The 17102-nt window shown below is 35.2% G+C and overlaps 1 protein-coding gene across 1 annotated transcript; it reads right to left on the bottom strand.

The window, feature by feature from the left end:
* Positions 1-10487: 10487 nt before the first annotated feature.
* LOC147545382 (Translation initiation factor 2, small GTP-binding protein) lies at positions 10488-16674 on the bottom strand. Its single transcript, XM_086673734.1, has 8 exons — positions 16429-16674; positions 14578-14618; positions 14357-14447; positions 14114-14159; positions 12790-13120; positions 11651-12709; positions 11288-11437; positions 10488-11114 (listed from the first exon to the last, which is right to left on the bottom strand). The coding sequence occupies exons 2-8, from the start codon at positions 14602-14604 to the stop codon at positions 10680-10682; spliced, it is 2139 nt and encodes a 712-aa protein (XP_086529860.1). The 5' UTR covers positions 14605-14618; positions 16429-16674; the 3' UTR covers positions 10488-10679.
* Between the last annotated feature and the right edge of the window lie 428 nt (positions 16675-17102).

Genomic DNA, 17102 nt, shown 5'->3' with positions numbered 1-17102 from the left:
TCCGTCGGATGTGTTCCCAATTAAATCTCTAAAATAAAATGGACGGTCAGACTTATCCCCTTGATAACCGACTGGTCTGTTTTAATATAATAGACGTTTAGTATTCATTTTTAAGATATTAGACCACCCAAACAAGTCCATAATTATTTTACTCCAAAATTCATTTATTTAACACACAAAGAAGAGTTATACAAATTGGTTCCACCCAGCTTAAAAAGAAAACATGAATAGTTTGTCCAGTGACAGACATGGAGATAGTGAGATTCATACAAGCTAGTCTAAGAGTATCTCCAGTACAAAATTCAAAAAAAAAAAAAAAAACTCTAAACAGTTTGTGTCAACTCTCAACTGAGATTCTTTTTTTTTTTTTGAGTAAAACCATAATTCGTCCATAAGTGATAACGATTACAAGATTACATGGTAGATAATTCGTATTCCTTTGAGAACTACATGAGAGTTACATAAGTAAAGTTCACAGAACTTTCGAATGTAAAGTGCCTCATGAAGGGAAAGGAATTGACAAGACACAGACTCAAAGAAAAGACTCTAAAGGTCGAAAAAGGAGATCCTGAAGATCGAGAATGAAAAGACCCTAAAGGTCGACAATACCGAATTTATAATATTAATAATATTGAAACTACTAATTTACATCACTCTCGACTTCCATTGTAGTGGTATATTGATCATCCTTGATAAAGCCACGAAGTGTTGAAGTAACCAGAGATCGTCAGTAACTGCTCCCTTTGAAGTGGACGGTGATGATTTCGCAAGTTTTTTTGTCTATGGCATCATTGGTCCGTTTACCATCAAGCGAAGCAATTCGAGACTTCGATCCAACACCTCCTCCTCAATCTTTATACATATCCTATATCCCATTTTTTCTTTTATTCCTCTGCTTCAGTTTTAATTTTTCTTCTCAACATATATAAATGAAACTAATACTAACCCTAATATCTGAAAAATTAGGGGAAGCTGAAAGGAAAAGGAATTACACACAGTGAATGAAAATAAAGATTTGTAGAGAGGATGTCAGTGAAAATTAGGATTTTTGAGTGGGGTATGAAATAGTAGATCTAAAAGATAAACCAAAAAAAAAAAATCTGGAGGAGGGATCCTCCTCCGGAAAACTACAAGATCTAGAACTCTCTCTGTAGGAGAATACTACGGTTATCTAGGAGTTTCTCTCTCTGAGTGTATCTAATTCAAGTCCTCCAATGCAAAACTCTACAAAACTCTAATAGTTACACATGTCACACATACATTTAGTATGAAAAGTATTTAAGAGACAAACACTTCTAATGGTCCTAAAATCAAATTTGATGACTTGGACACTTAAGACTCTCAAAAGAGATCTCAAAATAGAGTTTCTAATTGAGACATCTTAAAATTAATTGCTTCCACATCATCCTTAGATCTCAATTGAGTTTTGCATTCGAGAGGTTTTCTTTTAAAACTCTAAAATCCTAAATGTCATTTAAGATTTTAAGACGGAGTCTTTCATTGCAGATGCTCTAAGAGCATCATCTTCAATGCAAAACTTAGTAAAATCTGTATTCGTCTTATGTGTTAAGTTGCAATTGAGATTCTCATTCTGTCATAGGTGGCAAAAATAGAGTACCTCAATTTTTTTTCTCCAGTGCGAAACTCTAATGGTGCGTTTAGATGCAACATTATTCCTAAGCAAATTCGTACTAAAAATGAGATTTGGTAAGAATCAAGATTCTTTAGTTTGTTTGGCTACCAAAAATCCTAAGACTCTTGAATCCTAAGGAATTTTAAATCCAAAATTTATATTGGACAAAAATCTCACCATACCCACTAAAATTTGTTAGGATTATGGATTATTAAGTCAAAATTTCAAACTAAAAATTAAACAAAAGGAACGTTTCTTCAAAAACACATTTGTTTTTCTCGAAAACTCTTTTTTCTGCGATTTTTTTTTTCTAGAGATAGTTTTTTTTCACGAAAATCGTTTTTTTTTTTTTGCCGAAACACATTCGGAGAAAAATAATCTTTTGGGGAAAAAAGTGTTCAGAACAAAAAACGAATAGTTTTTCGACAAAACGGGTTCAAAAAATTAATTTTCAAGATGCATTTAAACATAAATAAATTCTAGAATAGTAAATTCTTGAATCCTTACTAGTTACTAAACGGACCAAAAAATTAATTTGGATTCATGAATCCGTAAATTTGTGATTCATTCATCCAAACACACCATAAATTTATTTTGTTTACTTAAGTGGTATGGTTATTTGTAAAGAAATAATTAATTATTTTAAAAAATCAACCAAGACTTAATTTTTATTGGTTTAAATTCAATTATTTATTAATTGAATAATTAGAAATATCTCAATAAACACTTTAGAAATAAAGAGTATTCATGAAATAAAGAATTAGAAAAAACTTTAAGACTAAGTGACATTCAGAATTTCTAAGATTGAGTTTTACACTGAGAGGTTCTAACCATTTCTAATTATAATTTAAAAGACATGGAGATGGTGCTTGTCTTTTAGTGTTTGGATCTTAGATGTTTAATATTGATACAAGGGATCTCCGACCCAATCGTTTGAAGTTGAAAATATTGGTGGAAGGTCCAAATCATGGATCCTAATAGCACCATAAGTCCACTACTAACACAAAATAGGCCTAATGTCTAAAAAAAAAAAAAAATTAAAAATATACCAAACAAATCATTTTTGTATATACTATTCTTGGAGGTTCAAGAAAAAAAATCATTTTTGCGTTACATCTTTATCTTATTGCACTAACAAAAAGTAACTAACTTATACATTTTACTTTGAAGTTCATGCAATTTGGTTTGTGTTGCGTACAAAACAAATCTATTATTACACAAATCTACACATTCACAAAACAATCAACACATTAGTGATACGTTTATATATTTGTACGAGACAAAAATAAATATTTAAAAAGCGATTACCTATTTTATATTAAGTTTAGACCTTAAATTAAATGTATTTTGAATTTTTTGCCAACGGACCCTTTAAGGTTACTCTATTTGGGCACATGTAATTTAATATCTTGGTAGGAAAAAGTTGTTGAAGATTTAAAGAGATAGGCCGTGATTTCGAGGAATAAAAAAAAATCTTCGGATAATAAAAATTTTCTAAGACTGAGAATAAACCTAATATTTTTAGAAGTGATGAAAAATACGTTCTAAGGCTCAAAATTAACAGATTTCTATGGTTTATAATGTATTAAGAGTTTCACGAGATTTATTAAGAGCTTTCAAGAGATTTTGTTTGATGATTTCAAGGATTCAGAATATTTTTTTCTTCTTTATCTCTCTAATTTTGTTTCTGATTTTAGAGAAGTAAGGATAGTATGGTTTGGAGGTCTGGGAAGATGAGTAAGAGAAGTGATCATGGAGAATACAAGACAAAAGGTTTGGCTATAAGTTATGGAAGAGATGAGATGGATGAGTTTCTCTCAAGAGAAGAGACAGGGGAGATGAAGAAGAAAGAGGGGAAAACAACTTAAAATAAAAATTAATTAAATTTTTAATTAAATAAAAGTTAATTTTGTAAATTGTAAACATTTTCTGTATTCTTCATAAAAAATATGCCCTCAAAATTTTATACAAAAACATGATTCCCTGAAGAAATTGTTAGCCTGAGATTTTTCTTTATTCTCCAAAGCCGCGACCAAGGATGAAACCGAGCAGTTGTTTAATTTCAAATTTTGATGAGCTAGGATGGTTAAAGGACTTCAAAAAACGAATCTTTCAAAGGAATTCTAGGGTAAAATTGTTGGGGTTCCTCCTAATAATAAAAGGACTCCTAGTTGGAATAGGATTTCCCTTATCCCTTGTTTGGGGAAAAATAGAAACTTCTATTTATTCAAGCCTAAAAAAGAATTCCTATTTCTATTGGTAAACCTTCTTATTTATCATTATAAAAGGGAATGAAAGGGAAGAGATTATTCACAACAACTTTCAGAACAAAGAGAAGTCGGAGAAAGAGAGATTTCTGAAGTGGTTCTTTCAAGAGAGATTGAAAGAGAAGAATATTGGTTTGAAGAAAAGAAGATTATTAATCTTGTGAAGCAATTTAGTTTGTGAAGAGTTGTTTCTTTGTTCAGTTTATCCACCATAGTATTGGTGAAGAGTTGTTATTCAGGAGTGTTTCTACACATCTTGAAAATTGGTTAATCCTCTATTTGTTTAGGGAAGAATTGTTATCCAAGATGTGTAGAATTGGTTTATCCACCATAGGTTTGGTGAAGAATTGTGTAACCCATTATTATTATTATAATGGAAGATTTCTGGACTAGGCCCCGTGGTTTTTTACCTTCTATCTTGGAGGGTTTTTTTGCCACGTTAAATAATCTTGGTGTCTCTGTTTTTTACTTTCACATCGTTTACCTTCATATTCCTGAACAAGTCAATTATGTTATTTTTTCCTAACAAAAATTATATTTGAGTGTTATACCCTAACAAAAATTAGGGTATAACACTTAAATCTCTATCGCAAACTCGATGGGAAAGTAGAGTACAAAGTGTTAAGGCAATTAGGTTTCAAGCTCCACAACTACGAGAAGCTTTAGAAGAATTGGTGGAAATAAGTGATGATTCAAAAACAGTTCATGATGCCGAAAATGTGAGAGGCGGTTTCAAAATAGATAGCACAAGCGGTTTCATCTTCATAGGCGGTTTCTTCATCAATTGGCTTGTGGCGGTTTGGTAGGTTTCCAAATTGAGGCAGCCAAATTGAAGAGTTGTTTTGAAGTTTGAATTGAGAGGCAGAGGCGGTTTGGCAATTGGCTATGGTCGGTGGATATCCAAAGTTGGATATAGGCGGTTTGGCAATTGACACCAAAATATAGAAACTAAAGTTTCTATTGTTGGGCTTGTTATGACGCTGGATATTCTATATAAATAGGAGGTTTGGGTGCTTGTAATTCATATCAACAAACACAACAACTCTTCTTTAGAGAGAGCTAGAGAGAGAGCAAGTGAGAGAGAAATTTTGTTCATAGTTTTGAGCGGTGTTTAATTTCTCGGTCGTCGAAGATTTAGTATAGAAGGTTAATTTCTATACGGTACCATCTTGGGACGAACTTGCGGGTTATGTTAGTCGTCTTCATCTATCCTTCAATAAAGATTTCTTGTTCGCCCGAGGACGTAGGCTTTAAAGCCGAACCTCGTTAATTTCTGTTTGCATATTTGATTTTGGCTTAGCTTTTAGATTAATCTTCATAATCGGATCAATTTCTAGGATAGGTTCGATAGCTTCCGCGACTTTTAGTAATAACAAAAAATATATTAAAACAAGACTTTGAAAGTTTTGAATTCCTTCTAAGCATGGTTATTTGGCATAATATATTGTTTGCGGTAAACTCTGTTAGCAAAACACTTCAAACTGAAAGATATAGATATTAATGTCGTAATAGAGAAATTGAATGGACTCATTCGTTATCTTGAAGATTATAGAGAAGTAGGATTTGAAAAAGGCATGGTTGAAGCTAAAGAGATTGCCATTAAAATGGGCGTCGAAGCAACATTCTGGGAAAAACGTATTATTCGAAGAAAGAAATAGTTTGACGAGAATTCGTGTGAAGATCCATCAATGTCACCTGAAGAAGCCTTTAGAGTTAATTACTTCATATACATATTAGATCAAGCTCCTTCTTCATTTAAGAGTAGATTCGAACAACTTCAGAAGTACAAAGAAATATTTGGTTTTCTGTTAGAGTTAAAAAAACTTAAACTCCCAAGATGATGGTGATTTGAGAGATTCATGTGTTCGCCTTGAAACCTTTTTCAAGCATAATGAATCATGTGACATAGACGGACTAGACTTATTTTCTGAACTGAAAGTGTTGAAGCGTCTTTTACCAAATGAGATCAAAAGACCAATTGAAGTGCTAGATTTTTGAAGATATGAAAGGTTGTTACCCGAACACATGGGTTTCTTATAGAATTATGTTAACAATACCAGTTATTGTTGCCTCTGCAGAAAGAAGTTTTTCTAAGTTGAAGTTGATTAAGTCTTATATTCGATCTACTATGTCACAAGAAAGGTTAAATGGGTTAGCTATATTATCTATTGAGAAGGATATGGCTGACAGTCTTGATTATTCGACGATTATTAATGACTTTGCATCGAAAAATTTAAGACGAACAAAATTTCAGTGATTGTAATTATCAAAAAAAACTATTTTGTTACATAAATATGATGAAACTATTTTGCGTTACTACGGTTTTTCGGTAATACATTTATATGTTTAACAATTTGTAGAAAGGGTCACATTTTCAGACCTCGCTTCGGGCCACCGAAAAGTTAGGACCGATCCTGGATCAAATGACCAACCATCACCTCAAACGGTGAGTTAGAGGGATCAAGAACAATGTTTATTTTGGCTTTCAAATTTTGATTTTTTTACTTGTTTTCTCTCGTGAAAGCAACCGACATGGATTGTTTTTTAAACAACTTGAATTATTTTTGTGTTTTTAAGCTTTAGATCTAGTTTTTAACTTAATATTCATCTGCCATGTTGTTTTATCAACTAAAAGTCTAATCTTCTTACTAAAAATTTTGCACTTTTACTTACACTAGAAAGTACACTCAAATCTGGTTTTTATGTTTTTGCTTTCTAAATCTAGTTATCTCCATTTTATGAACATTAGCTGACAAAGAAATTGTTTCTTCGTACATTTCTCATGTTGCCTTGCAGAAACTAGCCATACTCGTGCCTATGACACAGCGTGTTCGTTTAACACTCCACAGGTTTAATCTTTTTTCAAAAACACTTTGGCACTTTCCTAAAGTACCCTCTTTTAATTTTTTTTGTGTTATTTTATTTTTTTCTTTTTATTTCTTTTTCTCATCTTCTTCATCTCACTCCCCGACCATAGCCACCACCGTCCAATTCTCTCCTCTCTCCTGTATCCCCACTCTCTCTTTCTCACACACACACACTTGTTACTCTGCCCCGTGTTACGCCCAAGCTTCAGCATTTACCGATATTGTCTCCGCTTTGACCATCCCAGACCCAAGTCCACAGGTATTGGGTTTGTTTATGGCGAACGCTCCACGAGTTCATCCAAAACGTTTCGGTATTTAATAGCTTGATTGTACACTTATAATCCAGATTCTAGACACTCTCATAAGCAATTTGGGACTATCACACTCTCCCCACTCTCAGCAGAGAGACATTCACAATTCTGGCCTTATGTGACCCCCAAACCTTAAGAAAGTGAAAAAGAAAAGAAATAAAAAAAAACATAGAAAATAAAACAAAGATACTAAGAAGTCAAGCAGGAAACTGATCTCAAACTAGGGGACTATTTGAGAAAGGGTCCACGGGTTTTAGGCCTAAAATAAAATTCAAAAAGGGATTAAGGTTCAATCTTCCCAGAAAAAGGGATTTTAGTCCTTTTCTCTTTTGGAAAAAACATTGTTGATACATAATGTGTTATGTATGATAGATATTAAAAAAAATTAAATAAAGTATGAAACTTTAACAATAAATAACACGTTATTTATGGAACAAAACAAGAATCAATAAACAGAAAAGGTGCTTATAAAGGCACCCGACCAAAAGGCTGTTAGCATCCATCTCTGTTAGCACCAGGCGCAACCGCTCTTTTCTCTATTAGCATCGTCCAACTATGTAGGCACCGGTCAAGTAGAGTTAACCCTAACCCCTCCCTCCAAGAAGACGTTAAAGCCAGAACTAACTAGTAAAGGCAAGATTTTCTTCTCTTATGCTTCAGAAAATGGCGTTAAGATAGCTAGAACCATAAAAATCTAATTGGGGCAAATCTATGTGTATATTATAGATTGAATTTAGGGCTTAAAGTGTCTTATGCTTTGAATTTATACTGATAGACAAAATCCTAGAAGTTTCTCTTTCAATGGCGTCAAGATAGACATAACCCTGTAAATTTCTTCAGAACCCTATCAAGCTTGAGTATGGAATGGAGTTAGATGGTATGATTTTACAATACTTCATGGTTCTTCTCATACTTGTTGCTAGTTTAATTTTTTTTTTTAAGTAAATTATTGGGTTCAATTCTAGCAAGCTTGGGTATGATTCAGCACCTTCGATATCTTTATCTATCAAATAATTTAATTAATGGGTCTCTTCCTTTCTCCCTCTTCAATGCTTATAAATTGAATACTTTCTCTAATCATACCATCTCTTTATTGGATCTGTTCTTCACGAGTGGAGAACTGGGTGTGAACAGCATATCCCCATGAATGGAGAACAAATCTCCATTAATAATGGAGGTCTTTTCTCAAAGAAAATAAATTGACTATTTTTTTCTTGAAAATTGTTGGTTGAAGTGTTATTTTCGATTAAAGAAATTATGAGAATTTCTATTGGAGGTCATGTTAGAGAGAGAAAAATAAATAAGTATTACTAATATTTTGGATGAAGAAGAAGGTAGAAGAAGCAAGCGAAGGTGAACGTCACCCACATTAAAAACCGGTGCTTATAGAGAACTCGGGTCAATAGCCGTTGACTCGAGTCAATAAAATTTCCGGATGCTAACAGCCTTTTGGTCTGGTGCCTTTAGAAGCACCCAACAGAAAAACACTGTAACTTTGACATTTAGACATACTTTAACTATACTAAATGTGTTTTGTTGTAGAAATATACGTAATTTATATTAAATAACGTATATATTACGAAACAGATAGTAAGTTTGAAATCAATCGAAAAAATCTGAGAAAAAAAAGAAAGAGTTTTGGGGATTGGTTTTCAAAAGAGGATTTTTTTTCTTATATAAAATGTTAGAATGGGTATTATATATGATTAATTAAATAGAAACGATAGAGATCTATTTTTTCTATAGAGATTGATCAATTTGAACTAAATATCCATTATAATTATTATTTTGGCCTAAAATCTTATATTGATATTAGGGTTGACTAAATGTGTGTTTAGGTGTAGATTTTTAGACTAAAACCCCAAAAATTATTTGAGAAATAATTCTTGTTTTATTTTCAACTTTTTGTTCTTCCTCGCCGTTAGGATTGTTGAGATCTTTAATTTGATTTCTGAGCATTAAAAAAAATCACTTTGTAGTGTTTGTCTCGAGGAATTTATTCAAGTTTGTCCGACATTAATGTATTTATTCTCTAAGTCACACAAAATTTGTTAGGGTTAATAATCCAAGCTTCAACATAACTTTTTTTTGGTGGATTTACCCTTGAACTTTTTTTTTTTAATATTGACTACAATTGGTAGTACAAAGGCATTTATACATCGATACGATGTGATAAGTACGATAACTGTCGAGTTACTAGTGGCTTAAAGTCCGACGAAATTAAACGGCATAAAACCGAAAAAATTAAATGACATATAGACCACAAAAAATTAAAAGGCCTCCCCATGAACCATTTCACTTGAGAAATAATCATTGAAGGGGGGCCTTTTAACAAAAATAGGGAGGCCCTATAAAACTTCCCATTCAATATTCCTAGATTTGCACTTCTATGGGATCGAACCTAAGACCTCGACATCGCAGAGTAAATGCTCTTACCAACTGGACTACCCTTTGTTGGCCCCTTAAAATATTTTTGTATTGATATTCAAAAAGCTGAACCTGGACAAAGTGCGTGTATAATTTAAGTAGTTAAAATTTAAATTTTCTAAACTTTTAGACCCAGCAAAAGCTTGAGTTGACAAAATATGGATGCAAACATGAGAGAATTATTTTGTATAAAATCTTATTACATTTTATATTATAGCATGAAGGGTATACCAACAATACAATGCCCATTTTTATTTAAATGAAGCAACAAAGACGATCTTGCAAGAGTATGTCCCAACGATCCTACATGTAGTTAGGAGACGACAGTCTTCTTTCTTTTTCATTCTAAATAATTGATGACTCAAAGAATTTTTATGTACGTTTGACGAAGATTGCTTCGCCAGATCTGGAAACCCTAAATGTAGATGAAGCAACATCATCCGGAAAACCGGACGAGCAATTCTGTTTGGAAAATTGGACAAAGCAAACCTTGTCTTGACAACCATGTGAGGGTTTTGAGGAAGAGGCCCCCTCCGCCGAAATTTAGAGAGAGTGGAGAAATATAGTGAAGAAAGAGAGAGAAAAGCGAAAAGGGAGAGGGAACAAGAGAGAGACAAAAGAAAAGGGATAGAGAAAGGAGAATGGTGATGTCGCCCAGAACTGGTGTAAATGTGTCACCAGAGTTGATGGTGAGCTGGGAGGGGAAGATGGAGGAAGAAGAAGAAGCTAAAAAGAAAACGTTAAGAATGGGCGATGTTTGAAAGAAAGAAAAGCTTACAAATTCTTTTTGTTTCCACCCAATTGTTCTCGTACAAAACATTATACGAGAAACACAAACTTAGTTAAAATGGTAGGTTTTTCTCTTTGAATCTCAAACTAGGGTTTAACTTTCTCACTCCACCTGTTCCAATTTCTAAAAGTTTCATGATCAGCCTAAAAACACATTAACCACGACTCTAGTATAAACTACAACACTCAAAACTGACTCTCAAAATTCAATTTATTTGCCCCTCCTGCATCTTGGATCACTGCAACTTTTACAAATAAGAGAACCCTAATTTTTGAAATTATGAGAACAAAAATGTGGAATTTAAATTAACAACCTTCTGCTATCAAAAAAATAACCGATAACAATAGTATACCCATCCCTCTTATTGGGATTCGATGGATTTTATCAGCATTCTATTCGAACTGCCCCGCTTTCTGAAGAAATGAATTTGGGTTTTCTGTTAACTTGCTCCAAGCACTGGATAATGTCTCCGATCTGAAAACTATCACAATCACGAATCACGACACCACATTCGTTTCCCTTCCCGACAGCGTCAACATCTTGTTTCTCTCTCTTCAGTGACTCGCATGATCCTTCGAAAACCACTTCTCCACTTCTCAATAGCCTCAAAGTGGAAGTTTTGGTGACTCGGCCATCGATCACTCTGCAACCAGCAATCTTCACATCTTCTCCTTTTGATTTGCTCCTTCCTTTGAGTTCGAAAATGTTTAAAACTTGGGCCTCCCCAGCTACTTGTGTCTCGAAAGTTCCTGGGGCCTTTTCTACTATCAGATTGCCTAGGTCTTCCAAGAGATGGTAGATTACCCGATGAACCTTTATCTGTTAGTGTTGGAAACAGAAAGTAATAAGAAGAAATAAGTTTTCAATAGGGGGTTATCGTAATGCAGTTCAGTGACATGAAACAGGTACTCGGAGCAAAGACCGTTCAGCGATCTTTCGAATAGAAGAAAAGAACTATCTAAGATACAAGAATGTATGCAATAATTGAGTACCTTTATATTGGCTCGAGTAGCTGCCACGGTAACTGAACCTGGTGGTTTTGGTATACTGAACCCAACTATGCATGCGCAGCAAGCTTGAGCTAAATCAACGTCCGACTGAGAAATAGGGCCGACACCAACATGGACTATATTTACGAAAACCTGCCAATACATTATGAAACAGAAGATTTAACCAACACATAAAGTTCTCATTTCAGAAAAATAGTTGTCAATAAAGTTAACAAAAATAAAATCACATAATTACTTCCCCGATCCATCGTGGACGAGGCGAAGACAATTCCCACCCAAAGAACATCCCCGAGGAGAAAAAGTAGAGAAGAGAAAAGTAATGTAAAAGGAAAGAAAATCGTGTACCTGAGGACTGTTTAGACTCTTCAAAGCATCGGTGACAGCTTGCACTGTTCCCTGGACATCAGCCTTCACTATAATCGGCAACTCAACCCTTTTAGGCTTTTTAGGTTCATCTTCAGACTCCTCGTTCTCTTCGAGAAGAGTTTCAATCCTCCCTTCATCAATCCTCTGAAGCCTGTCCTTCTTTGTTTTCTTTTTCCTACCCATGCTAAGCATTCTAGCTCTATCCTCTGAATCCACAACGATAATATCATCACCAGCCATTGGAAGTCCTCTAAGCCCTTCTATCTCAATAGGCATCGCTGGTCTGGCCATATCCATCGCCTTTCCCACCATATTCCTAATAGCCCTTATTCTCCCCCATTCAGCACCAACAACCACATGTTGACCTGAGAGCAATGTCCCCGCTTTTACTATTGCAGTGGCCAAAGGACCTCGACCTCGGTCAAGTCTTGCCTCTACCACATAAGCTTGAGCAGACCCATCAATACGAGCTTTCAGATCCATCAGCTCCGCCTGAAGAAGTAGAGCTTCTTCCAGTTTATCCAAACCAATCTTAGTAACTGCAGAGACCTCAACCACTTGAACATCCCCACCCATCTCTTCTAAGGGCAAGCCCTCAGAACCTAGCTGCATCTTTACCCTTTCAGCATCTGCAGCTGGTTTATCACATTTGTTGATAGCAACCACAATCGGAACGTTAGCTGCTTTGGCATGGGCAATTGCTTCAAGTGTTTGGGGCATCACACCATCATCAGCTGCTACTACAAGAACAACAATATCTGTAACTGCAGCTCCTCTTGCCCTCATCGCACTAAATGCAGCATGCCCTGGGGTGTCAAGAAACGTGATTGATGCTCCAGATGGCATTTCAACAACGAAAGCACCAAGATGTTGGGTGATGCCTCCAGCTTCCTTGGCCGCAACAGATGTTTGACGAAGAGCATCTAATAGAGAAGTTTTACCATGATCAACATGACCCATGACTGTTACAACTGGTGGTCGTGGTTGGATATCTGCACCTTCATTGGAGTGTAGTCTTCTAACATTGACTCCTACTTCCTGCAGAGAAACTAAAACCTTAGTCGTTGTCCATCACATTATGAGTATTGCACGCGTTATTCATTGAAAAAAGATCATACCATAGCAACAAGCTCTGCAACGTCAATGCTGACAGGGTCAAACTCGGAATCAACCTTTTCCCCAACATTTATGAGGATATCTTGCAGAGAGGATATTGACTGACCGGTTCTTTTAGCAAGCTCAGATATAGTCATGCCCTCAAAAATGTCAACTATCCTATCAGGAACGGATGCAGTAGCCCTCTTGGGTTTAGGAGGTACATACGGAGCTTCAACAGGAGGTTGTGTTCGACTGTCCTTTTTCACAAACTTTTCTTTCTTGGGAGCCTTTAGTCCATAGACAGTATCGTTTTTTCTTTTTGCTGATACTTCGTGACTTGCGTGAAAGCCTCTGAAACAGACGACGACGAGAATCATAAAAAAGAATAAATGACAAATGAGATGTAATATATGTCACATCAGAGTCTGAAAATCAACTTCTCAAATAGAAGTGTCTCGGGAAGGGAAAAGATATCGATGTCGAAGTCCTCTGGAAGAACATGAAATGTGAAACAAGGTGATTGACAAACTACCTACAAAGGGCTACCTATGTTGCCAATCATATGCCGAAGTAGGTGCATGAACATAGTGGTTAAGAGAATCAATAAGAGACTAGGTACTTGAAAGTTCCTGATCTTAATAGAACCAGGGAGAAGGTTCCCGGTGCAAAGGTTTTACCTATTAGCCTATTATGATAATCGTCTACGTGCCTATACTCGCCAATCTCCATCCAAACTAGGTGGAGGAATTTCTTTGGGGGAACTGTGAAGAGGAATAGATAGAGGTGTAGTCGTGTAGTATTAACTAGGAAGTAGGTTGCATGTCAAGGGCAAACGGGGGAACTCAAAACCCACAAAACTAAAATGATGAATATGGCACTTCCGCTAGATGCCTCTGGCGCTTTGGCAAGGAAAAATAGTTTATGGAGATGAGTCATGGTGGGAAACTATAGAGAATTAGAAATAATAAAATTTTCAAGGAAGCCAACTTAACTAGCAGAGTTGAATAGAAGATATCAAAGGGACTATCTTTGCTTGGTCTAGGATTTTAAAAGATTTTAAGGATGTTTCTTTCTTTGACATGGTGGTTAACTGGGATACTTGGATGATGTAACAAGTAACCTAAGTTTTCCACCCTGTCTTTGCAATTGTATATTTCTTTCTCTTCAATATATTCATTCTTATCTTTCAAAAAAAAAACTATAGAGAATTAGACGGGGTTGAATCCTATAAGGAATTACTTCTTCTCATGAATATGTTTGGTGTGAAGTACAAAAATTTTAAAACGTTTTTAAGAGATAAAAGTCAATGACAAGTACGAAGTAAAAGCATAATATGAAACTTACCGAATGAAATGTAGTTTGCTTGAAACATTTTCAGACCAATGGATTGCTAGATTAACATAAAAAGGAGAAAACTCAGAAAACGAAAAAGAGATAGAAATTCATAACCTGAAGGATGTAAAAATTTGCTTAACTGGGTGAATAATCAATACCATAATAAACAAACTAACCTAGTAACCTACCAATTATTATGATTAGAAACTGTAAGGACCATAAACCTTATAAGGTAGATAGACCCTAACTTACCAGGTACAATTCTGCTGGACAAGGTAACTGACTGCACTCCTTCACCTAGAGTTGTTGAGCTCAGAGCTCTTATTATGCTGGCATGGATACCCTGGATGAAAAAAAGGTCATCCATGAAAAAAGTGTTCGACATGTGATGAGACTTAACAATCTAACCGTACTAATAGTTGTAAATTGACAAGTAACAGAATTTGAAGAAATACTGGTATATGAAATTTCACCTTTTTCCTCATCTCTCTCCACGCCATTCATATGCCACGAACTAGAAAATCAAATAAGAAACTATAACCAATGAGATGTAGTAAAAGGAGTAAAAAGTATGACGACGAAATCAGAGAAGGGTAACTTTAGTTAATAAGTAGAACATTTCTCATTTTCTCTAAATCCTGTGATCACTGTCTAGGAGCCATTGTGCTGAAGAAATTAATTTTGATACCATAAGAAACGATAAAAAAAATTATTGCGTAGACATTTCTTAGCTAGTCTAAGTAAACACACAGATGTTTCATACAGCATCAATACCAGCCAGTGCTACTGATGTACTCCTACTGAAGGAATCAAGTCGAAGTTTTGAAATAATGGGTTCCACTAAAAAAAAAAGGGTTTTTTTTTAGTCAGAACTAACAAAAAAACACCTTAAGTCCAATCTCTAAACCCAAATTCCCCCACCCAGTTCAAACATTGTGATTACAAAAAATCTTTGTTTGCTGATAATATAACTACTCCTCTATACTCAGCATTGATTTCCTGTTCTTCAAATCGAACTATTGAATTTGTTAAGTTTGTGGTCATCCAACTCAAAACCAATTGGCTATGAATGGGGAGGACCTTTACATCTTGGTTGCCAGATCGCCCTTCTCCCATGAGGGACTATTCTCACAAAATTGTCAACATTATCCAAATTTGAATACCCATTATAGAAGTTGAAGAAATAACCAATAAATAAACCTAGAAAGTAGTCACTTATCAGTAATAACCAGCTTCTATGCTATGCTGTCTTACAACTGTTCCTATGCCTGGTCGAACAGGAAAACCTAACGAGCAAATAATCCGTTAGCCCGATCCACTTGTTGCCCGCTTTATCAAACTAATGAAAAGATGAAGAAATACATGAAATTTCAGGCTTACCTCCTTGGTTTATTTAAAGTTTGAAGATAAAAAGAAGAAAGTATTGAATTTGAGATTAGATTCAATGCATTCATGTGCATTGTAAAGATGGAAAATAAGAAAGAAAACAATACAAATAGCAAACCAGATTGAACGAACCTCTCTCTAAAGAGTGAAAACTGCAATAGAAGAGGAGCTCGGAAATCCTAAATCTAAAACCCCTTTTGTTCAAAGGAGTTAAATCCTCTACACAGTTCAATTCAATTGAAAGAGGGTTCTTCTTCGAGTGTGCCTCCTCGGAGACGGCAATGGGATCAGATTGGTATGGTTGATGGTGAGACACAATCCCAAGTCTCTCAAATCTCTCAAGTTTATGCCGACTATTACTAGTGTGGGAGTTTGTAGACATTAAAGGCGTCACTAGTTAATTATTAGCCGTCCGACTTATCGGTTTATTATGGGGTTTAAACTTATTTTTGCCCCTAAACATGGCAAAAATAAGCACTTAATTTGCCATGTTGGGGTTGAAGTTTTTTTTTTGCAAGAGAGTTCAAGTTTTTTCAGAAAAAAAACAAAAGTAAAATGGAAGTGGAAGTTTGTCATCTTTAAAAAGCAGGTAATTTCCCATGTTTAGGGGCAAAAATAAACTGAACAAAATTTTACTCTAATGAACTCAAATTTGTATTCAGCTAAATCGAGCTATTGGGGATTTGTATTCTAATGAACTCAAATTTGTATTAACAGCATCTCTCTCTCTCACAATTTCCTTAATGAACTGAACTCAATTTGAACTCAAAATTTCGGATTTCAGTAATGCAAACAGCTAAATGGAGCTATTGGGGATTTATTTCTATTCTAATTTACTCACAACAAAAACCCTAGTTCGAATTTACCCAACCCATTACAAAAACCCTAAACCCTTAACAGTTCGAGTACGAAGAGAGAGAGAGAGAGAGAGAGAGTACCTGGAGACGAGAGAGAGTTGATTTAGTTCGAATGAAGCCCTAGATTTGATCGAACCTTACTCGATTTGCTGCTGGTGGGCGATGAAACCCTAGACTTAGCATCCGTCCTCTGCTAATTTGGGGATGTCAGGGAAAGGGAGAAGGATTTAAGGTATAAGCGGCCCTGCATTTTATTGAAGGCGCCCCTTTTTGGTGTGAACTTAAAATGTTTACTCGGCAAATGGGCTTATTGATAATTACACTTCTATAACTACCCATGATTTTCTATTAAATTTAACGGAAGTTGGTGGAAAATGTAATTATAAATAACACATGGGGATTTATGTAAAGCAAGGTTTATGTTAAGTCGTTTTTAAAATATGGAGATTTCACTAAGGGGGGGTAGTGGTTGGGGACTTTGGGGGACATTTTCATGTCCCCCAATGTCCGTGTTATTGGTTGGGGACATTTGAAATGTCCCCAAATGTCCGTGTTATTGGTTGGGGACATTTCAAATGTCTCCAAATGTCCGTGTTATTGGTTAGGGACATTTCAAATGTCCCCAAATGTCTATGTTATTCGTTCGGGACACGAAATTAGGGACATTTCAAGACAAATTGGTTTTGGGGACATTTGGAGACATTTTAGTGTAAATTTGGAGAGCTTTTGGAGAGAAAATGTCTCTCAAAATATGG

Source organism: Eschscholzia californica, unplaced genomic scaffold, assembly GCF_041429995.1.
Source record: "Eschscholzia californica isolate CP2 unplaced genomic scaffold, dmEscCali1.0.p SCAF_4, whole genome shotgun sequence".
Taxonomy (NCBI): Eukaryota; Viridiplantae; Streptophyta; class Magnoliopsida; order Ranunculales; family Papaveraceae; genus Eschscholzia; species Eschscholzia californica.
This window is presented reverse-complemented; position numbering and strand designations above follow the sequence as displayed.